At 47.9% G+C, this 9092-nt stretch overlaps 1 protein-coding gene across 2 annotated transcripts; it reads left to right on the top strand.

The window, feature by feature from the left end:
• Window positions 1-4247: 4247 nt before the first annotated feature.
• Window positions 4248-7007, top strand: FOXI1 (forkhead box I1). Of its 2 annotated transcripts, none has more exons than XM_006864830.1 (2): window positions 4248-4821; window positions 6727-7007. In XM_006864830.1, the coding sequence occupies exons 1-2, from the start codon at window positions 4248-4250 to the stop codon at window positions 7005-7007; spliced, it is 855 nt and encodes a 284-aa protein (XP_006864892.1). The 2 variants fall into 2 exon arrangements, with proteins under 2 accessions (XP_006864892.1, XP_006864891.1); XM_006864829.1 differs by having other exon boundaries at window positions 4248-4824; window positions 6451-7007.
• The last annotated feature ends 2085 nt before the right edge of the window (window positions 7008-9092 follow it).

Genomic DNA, 9092 nt, shown 5'->3' with positions numbered 1-9092 from the left:
TGGCCAACTTGGCCTCCAAGGAGCACTCTGGCTGCACTTCTTCCAAAATGGATCTATTGGTTCTTTTGGCAACCTATGACACTTTCAATATTCTCCTCCAACACCATAACTCAAATGCATCAATTCTTCTACAGTCTTCCTTATTCACTGTCCAGCTTTCGCATGCATATGAGGTTATTGAAAATACTATGGCTTGGGTCAGGCGCACCTTTGTCCTCAAGCTGACATCTTTGCTCTTCAACACTTTAAAAAAAGGTCTTGTGCAGCAGATTTGCCTAATACAATACATCGTTTGATTTCTTGACTGCTGCTTCCTTGAGTGTTGATAGTTGATCCGAGAAGAATGAAGTCCTTGACAACTTCAATCTTTTCTCCATTGATAAGAACGTTGTTTATTGGTGCAGTGGTGAGGATTTTTGTTTCCTTTACATTGAGATGTAATCCATAACTGAAGGCTGTGCTCTTTGATCTTCATCAGTAAATGTTTTAAGCCCTTTTCTTGAGCAAATCTTCTGTCTAAGACTTCTTTGAAGGGGCAGTGATGTCAGTTTGAGGACTAATGTGTGCCTGACCGGGGCCATGGCATTTTCAGTCTTCTCATATGCATGTAAAAGCTGGACAGTGAATAAAGAATAGTTGATGCTTTTGAATTATGGTCTTGGTGAAGAATATTGAAAGTACCATAGACTTCCATAAGAACAAACAAATCTCTCTTGGAAGAAGTACAGCCAGAATGGCTCTTAGAAGTAAGGCTGGAGAGACTTCATCTCACATATTTTGGACACCAGGAAGGACAAATCTCTGGAAAAGGACAACATGCTTGGGTAAAGTATAGGGTTAGTGAAAAAGGGAGACCTTCAGTGAGATAGGTTGACATAGTGGCAATCAACAATGGCCTCCACAGTTGTGAGGGTGTCCCAGGACCAGACAGTGTTTTTGTTCTGTTGTGCATAGGGTCACTTTGAGTCAGTATCAACTTGACTGCATATAACAACAACAATCACCACCCCCACAAGGGTACCATACACCTTATTTGCATTTCATGCATTAGCAAATGATCTAATCCCCTTGGTGGGCCACAAGCACTTTATTTGTATTGTGTCACCCAATCATTTGTTGGGAGTTAGAAGACCATGGCTAGAAAGGTCACATAGAAGCAATCCATTGCACTGCACTTATAAGAAGGGGTGTCAAAAGGTTAGAGGGAAAAAGGAATTAAAGGATAATGGAATGTTTAAAGCCCCCTAGCATTATATATAATATTTTTACGTGTGTGGTTTGTGTGTGTGTGTGTGTGTGTGACATGGTCCAGGGTTTCCAAGGAGCAACTGGTGGGTTTGAATCACTGAACTTGCACTTCAAACTGACCTTGCAGTCAAACACATTGTCCTGCAGCACACCAGGGTTCATATCCATATACACACACACACAGAGTTTATTGTGACTATATATACACATGGAGTTCTGGTATGTCACTGTGGGTTAATGCACTGGACTGTAAGGTCAGTTTGAACCACAAGGTTAGTGGTTCAAGCTCACTAGCTGCCTCTTGGAAACCCTCTACAAGGTTGCTATGAGTCAGAACTGACTCGAAAGCACTTAACAACATATCTACACACACACACACACACACACACACATATATTATGGAGTTCTGGTGTGGCGCTGTAGGATCAGCAGTGGACTGCTAATTAGAAGGTTGGTGGATTAAACCACTAACCACTTACTGGGAACCCTATAGAGGGTCTCTGAGTTGGAATGGACTCAATGGCAGGACTATAAACAATACTGTGTTGGACATCCTGGTAGCTAATTAATTGGTGTGTTCACTGTAAGACTCTGGGTCTGTACTGGTGACTCTGAAGTGACTCTTCTGTCAAAAACCACAGGAGCAGCTCTCAGCAAACCAGGCAACCTGGTAGAGAAACTAAGAAAAACCTTAACCTCTTATGTTTCATTTTCCCCAAAGAAAGTGAAAACTGTGTCTGTCCTCAGTCTCACCTGAGCAATGAAAACCATCCACAGAGTTTCTCTTCATTCACTGCCCCGTAGTGTGTGTGTGTGTGTGTGTCTGTGTGTGTGTGTGTGTGTGTGTGTCTGTGTGTGGTGGTTTCTCAGTGTCAGGAAGACCCTGTCTACACAATTACCTGGAACCCACCTTCTGGGCACCAATAAGTTAGAAATGGAATCAATTCAGTGGTGCTCATTTTTCCACATCTATTCCTGATGTAGAAAAGACCTCTCTCCAGACGTAACTTAGCTCCTTCCTTTGCCTCACAGAAAGCCCTTCCTTCTGGGGGTGGTGAGAGGAAGAGGAGACAGGAGGGCAGTGGTGATCAGAGGGGCTGGCCCCCATGTCTCCCTAATTTGCTTGATCCCAGAGAGAAGTTAAGGCTTCCACTAAAGCCTGGTCAGGAGACAGCTGCCCACTTCTAAGAAAGCAAGACACCACCCACTCCCCAAGCTGAGGACCTGCCTGGAGGCTGAAGAGGACGCTGGGATAAGCCCCCTCAAAGTCACAGATGGAGCAATGGAGCCAGACACTAGAGGGACTAACAGCAAGGAGCAGACAGGTAGAGGCTCCTGCCTCTGGAGCCTGAGGGAGAGAAAGGGAGGAGAAATAGTCAGACAGGCTGTCCACCTGACCTGGCTCCTTCAGTGCCTGGGGGCCTCCACACGTGAGACAGGAAAGGATTGTGGGTCAGATGAGGAGCTGGGGAACCTGCTCTGTCCCTGTAGCCAGAAAGACACCTGTATTGTGTAAACTCTCTCATTTTTCCCTGCAGCCCATTCCCTTTCCCTTCCTTCTGTTGTTATTTTTAAGTCTGCTGATCTTGTGAATGACTGCCAGGCCTTGTCCATAGCTCCTCTCAGCAGTGTGTGCATGCATACCTGAGAGTACATGTGCGTGCATGTACTCTGTGCACTGAGTGTTCACATGCACACGTGCATGTGAACACATGTGCATCTCTATGCATTATGTGTAAGGGAGATAGGAGCATATTACTGGCTGCCTCTTTGAAACCCAGCCTGCGGCCAGCTTCCTTTCTGTTCTCTTCTGATTCTCTAGGCTGGTTCTCTCTTGGAAACTCCACTCTTACTGGTGAAGGGGCACTTGCCAGGGAATTTCCCTGCCTGTCTCCCTGCTTTCCTCTCCAGCTGTGTTGAGATTCAATATGGAAAACATGAGTGCTGCTGAATGGATTTTATCCTCAGCCTCACCAGAGGGCGAGTCTTCATTTAAGAGACCACGACAGAGGGGTTCTCCCATAGTATTTCCTGAGTCTGGGTAGGGGGTGTTGCTGTGAGACTGGATAATGGGGTCTGAGGGAAGAAGAGGCAAAGGTTTTGGGAGAGATGCAGGCAGAGAAAAAAAAAAAAAAACCAGAGCAAATGAGGAGGGAGGAGGTAAGAGAGGAAGAGAGAGAGCCAGTGAGAAAGAGTGAGAGGTAGTTTAAGAGAAGTAGGAAGAGCTAGAACTGATGCACAGAGGAGAGGAATTAAGAGAAGTGGTGGAAACAAGAAGAGTCCATAAGGAGAGAAGGGAGAAAAGGGAGAGACAGAGAAAGAGAGGAGATACAAGGCAAAGAGAAGGGAGGGAATGCAGGGAAGGAAGGAAGGAATGCAGAGAGGGAAGGAAGGAAGGAAGGAAGGAAGGAAGGAAAGAAGGAAAGAGGAAGGAAGGAAAGAAGGAAAGAGGAAGGAAGGAAGGAAGGAAGGAAGGAAGGAAGGAAGGAAGGAAAGAATGCAGGGAAGGAAGGAAGGACTGCAAAACGCAAAGAAGATGAAAGGGACAGAGAGGTTCCCTGAAGATGTTAGAACAAAAATGGGAGGAGAGAAAAGGTTTGAGAGAGAAACACAGGGAGGTAAACATAAAGAATGAAGGATGAAAAGGGGGCAAAGGTGCAGAGAATGAGAAAGAGAAAGCAAGAAAATGAGCTAAAAAGGAAACAGGAAAGAGAGGGAGGAGGGTACCCTTGTCACTTTTAATATCAGCTGTAATAGCCACTCTTGGCAAGTCATTAGTGGGGAATGTCCCCTCCCGGTCAGCAAGGCCAGGCGTTGGAGGGAGGAGGGGCCGGCCCTGGGTGACTGCAGGCAGGTGGCCTCCCGCCCCTTGGTGGGGCCGCCCAGGCCAAGCCTGCGGGGTATAAGTAGGGAGGCCGACCGGGAGCACCTGTCAGGGACAGCTCCCGTGGACGCGCAGGTGCCAGGCGGCAGGTGGCTCCGGCTGCGCCAGCCCCAGCATGAGCAACTTCGACCTCCCATCGCCCTCCTCCCCGCGCTGCAGCCCCCAGTTCCCCAGCATCGGCCAGGAGCCCCCCGAGATGAACCTTTATTATGAAAACTTTTTTCACCCACAAAGCGTGCCCAGCCCTCAGCGGCCCCCATCCTTCGAAGGAGGTGGCGAATATGGGACCACCCCGAACCCCTACCTCTGGCTCAACGGACCTGCAATGACTCCGCCGCCCTACCTGCCTGGCACCAATGGCAGCCCCTTCCTGCCCCAGGCCTATGGCATGCAGAGGCCTCTACTGCCTAGTATGGCCGGGCTGGGGGGCAGCGATCTGGGCTGGCTGCCCCTCCCCTCACAGGAGGAGCTGATGAAGCTGGTGCGACCCCCCTACTCCTACTCGGCTCTGATTGCCATGGCCATCCACGGGGCACCCGACAAACGCCTAACCCTCAGCCAGATCTACCAGTATGTGGCCGACAACTTTCCCTTCTACAACAAGAGCAAAGCCGGCTGGCAGAACTCCATCCGCCACAACCTGTCGCTCAACGACTGCTTCAAGAAAGTACCGCGGGATGAGGACGACCCTGGTAAGAGGCTGAAGCCACTACTTCAGCAAGCCAGCCATGCCTTCCTGGAAGGCTCACTTTCTTCCTCCCCAGCACCCCACTCTCGGAGGTTCTGGGTGTGGCTGTGTCCCACACAACTGGGGCCAGCTAGGAGAATGAGCTAGGAGGAGCTCAGCAGGAAAGGAGTATGGGCTGGAGAGGGTGGACTCTGGGTTTTCATACTGGTGTACCACTGACTGGTCAGTGACCTTGGGCAGTTTATGTCTTTCAGCCCCAGTTTGATCATCAGAAAAATAAGGATGGTAGCAGTGCCCACATTGCAGCTTGTGTGTGTGTGTGTGTGTGTGTGTGTGGTGGGGGGTGGGTAAATGAGAAATAATGCATGTAAAGGGTTTGTGTTGACAGTGCTCAATTGATTGCTAAAATAAATCTGCATGAGCACAGAGTAAGCCCTTGGTCTTGGTGAATGAGTCAGGGACTAAACAAAGCCCAGTGTGCACCAGGTCTGCCGGGAACAGACCCTGGCATTTCTTGAACCACCACCACATACCTGCACCTGCTACCTGCCTTGTTTATATAATCTCCTTGAATCCCAAGAACACCCTTGCAGGGTGGTTGGTGGTGGCTATGTGCCATGGAGTCAGTTCCGACTCCTAGCAACCTTGTATAGGGTTTCTGAAGCTATAAATCTTTATGGGAGCAGAAAGCTTCATCTTTCTTCCATGGAACCCCTGATAGTTTCAAACTGCTGTCTGTGAAATTAGCAGCCTGGCTCATAATCATTTACCAGAGCTCGTAGCTCTTTATAAACCCATTTTACAGATAAGGAAAAAAACACTCTGGGATGAAACAGTCCATCTAAAGTGACACAGGATGAAGTGCTTGAACTTGACTTTGAATAGAGTTTGAACACTATAAATGGTGGGGCACCTATTTTATTTAAATGACTGTTTAAAAAATACAGAGATGTACAGAGAATATTATGTTAGATACTCATACATTCCTTCTCCAGAATGGAAGCCCATTCTTGTTCCACTGAAGGAGGTCAGTGTATAGCTCAGAGGAGTGTTTCCTCTGTCCCTTTTGAGATCATCAAGGATAGTACTATTTGTCCCCCAGCAGACAATATAAATACCCTTTCCAATTTTTGGCCTCACTCTCAGTCTGACCATAGCAGGAAGAGTTCAGTAATTCTGTGGGATGATACCTCATAGCTACAAAGCCCCAAGACACTCTCAGCCTCTCTCACTTCTCAACAAGAGTTGGAGAAAGGAGAGTCAGTTATAATGTGCCCATTTTTCAGACTAGAAAACTGAAACTTGACCCATAACACTTAGTCTAGAGCAAACCTGGGATTCAAGTCCATCTTGTAGCTTTCAGGGTATCCTGGATTTTTTTTAAAGTTTTAAATTCAGCAAAGAAAGCCCACCCCTCAACCCCCCCCAACTCACCCCAAGTACTCTGACCTTAAACACAGTGGGTGGTATGGCCAGTACCTTGTGGTTCAACAAGGTACCTTTTTACAAGGTGGGTGCTTAAATAAAAAAAGTATTTGCTACCTTTGCTTTTAGTTATGACAATAAGGAAGAGCAGAAGTAAAACACATTCTTAATCTCTCTAATTAACCCTTTCCCACTTTTGTATCAGGCAAAGGGAATTACTGGACGCTGGACCCCAACTGTGAAAAGATGTTTGACAATGGAAATTTCCGTAGGAAGAGGAAGAGAAAATCGGATGTTTTCTCCAGCACGGGCTCCTTGTCCTCAGAGAAAACTGAGAACAGTCTCCTGACAGGCAGCCCCAAGACGGAGCCCCAGGAAATCTTAGACAGCACCTCACCAGGCACCACCAACTCCCCAGAGAAGCAGTCCTCCCCTCCCACTTCTGGTGCCCCATGCCTCAACAATTTCCTCTCCACCATGACGGCCTACGTGAATGGGTCAAGCCCCGTGAGCCGCTCTGCAGCATCACCAGGACTGAGCCCTGAGCCCATTGACAAGACGGGGCAGAACTTGCTGAGCTTCAATTCCTATACCCCACTCACCAACCTCAGCAGCCACGGGGGTGGGGGTGAATGGGCCAGCCCCATGCCCACCAACGCTCTTGGCTATGGAGGGTCTGTCCTCAACCAGTTCAGCCCTCACTTCTACAACAGCCTCAACACCAACAATATCCTCTACCCCAGGGAGGGCACCGAGGTCTAGATACAGGGTAGCCCCTGAGGCAGATGGAGGTGAGTTGAGGTTTTCCATGCCAGTCATTCTGCAGTCTAAGACTTCTGACTTCCCAGACTTCACTTGAGAGGCTCGGAGGAGCACACCCTTTTTCTAGAACATTAAGACTTCTGTCTATCACACATGTCCCAAATTTGCAGTGGAAATACTGGAGCCTGGACTACAGTGATAATGGCAGCTGTTTATTGAGCAGTTATTGCCTATTGGGTGCTTTGCTCGGTTCTTGAAAGACATGATCACACTGGCTATTTACAAAGACCCTGTGAGTTAATATGAACTTGCCCATTTAACAGATGAGGAAACTAAGGCTCAGGGAACAGAAGGAACTTTCCCAGAGTCAAGTAAATTAACAAATGGCAATGCCAAATGTCAAATACAAGTCAATGTGACTCCATCACATGGACCAAAGGATCAGGGATGGAGGAATTGGTTTGGCAGCTAAGGATAGTCAGTATGAGGAGCTGATGATGGTAGTCTTGCCTCTGCTTTCTGGTGAGACTTACTACCAGTCTGGACCTGTCTTGTTCTGGTGCCTACCACTTACCAAGAGATACACCCTTTGATACTACTCAAGTTAAAAAGCTCCCTCCTTCAGTTGCCATGGAAGTGATTCTGATTCACAGCAACCTCATGCATATCGGAACTGTGCTCTACAGGGTTTTCAAGGGCTACACTACTGGAAGTAAATTGCCAGACTTTTCTTCCAAGGTATTTCTGGGTAGACTTGAACCTCCAACCTTTTGGTTAGCAGTGTAGCATGTCAACTTTTGTACCACCCAGGGATTAAATCAGGAAGTCCAGCCCCAGGTCACTACAAGTCAATGTGTCCATCCTCTCCCTATAGAGGGACGTTGCTTCCCCAACCTCTCAGGCCCCATCCCCCCAGAGATCTTTGACAGTGGTCAGGGTCAGTGAGGAAAGGAGAGTACACCCCCAGACCCTCACCCCACCCCAGCCCTGCCCACCTGTAAAATCTTTTAATGCCCAGTTTCCTGTGTGTGCGTCTTGGATCAGTGAGCATGAGGTTACCAAGTCTTCCAAGAGAAACAAGGTGGAATAAGTGCTTCCTTTTTAAGGCCCAGGAGAGGTGCATGTTTGTCTGAGCAACAATGGCCTCATGGGAGGGGCTAATTGACTGGCCTCTCAGGGCTGGTGCTGGGAGGCAGAGGCATAGCTCTGAGAGGCTTTTTATGTGTGTAGTTTTTTTGTTTTTTGTTTTTTTTTTGGTATGTCCTTTGTATGCCTGGGATGTTTCATCATAGCACACCCTGGGACAAGGTTTTTGTTTTCTTATTTTCTTTTTAATTAAACCACTTTTGTGCAGAAGCTGTGTGGTCCTGCCTTGTGATTTTCCTGTCTCTTGGCTGCTTGGTTGACTGAACATGGGCCAAGGGCAGCCCGGAGCTGAAAGCGTTTGGACAGAGGCAGAGAGGGAACAAGCATCAAAGCTCTCTCCCTCCTCCATGCTGGTGTGGAAGCAGGACAAAGGTCCACAACCTAACAAGGGGAGCTTGTGAGGGTGGAGGGGTGGTGGTGACAGTGTGGAAGGAATTCATCATTACTGAGCACAAATACGTACTAGACATAACAGACTTTAGAACTCATACAATCTTCATCACTATACCATCAGCATAATCCTCCCGACAACCCAGTGAAGGAGGGGCAGCAGTCCCGTTATACAGATGAGAAAAACAAGGGTCACAGGTGACCCGTTACCCAGGTCTATCTGATGTCTGCCCCTCATCAGTCTGTACATCATCCCAGATGTGGCTGAAACTAATAGTAATAGTAAGAGTAATATCAGTCACTGAAGACTGTGGGCAGGCGGGACATCTTTTAGAAGCCTTAAAACAAGCCACAATGGCACAGTGCATTCTGAAGAGTCCACCTGGGGTGGAGGTCTCTGGGTTGAGCATCCTCTCTCCCTGACTATGCATACAGAGGGTTCAAGTCAGCTGCCCACTCAGACTCTGGGTAACTCTCTCTCCCTGGAGCATCCGATAGAAGGAGTTGAAAAATAACAGCAACATCAACAATAATAATGAACATTCATAG

The sequence above is a fragment of the Chrysochloris asiatica genome, unplaced genomic scaffold (genome assembly GCF_000296735.1).
Source record: "Chrysochloris asiatica unplaced genomic scaffold, ChrAsi1.0 scaffold00071, whole genome shotgun sequence".
Classification (NCBI taxonomy): domain Eukaryota; kingdom Metazoa; phylum Chordata; class Mammalia; order Afrosoricida; family Chrysochloridae; genus Chrysochloris; species Chrysochloris asiatica.
This window is presented reverse-complemented; position numbering and strand designations above follow the sequence as displayed.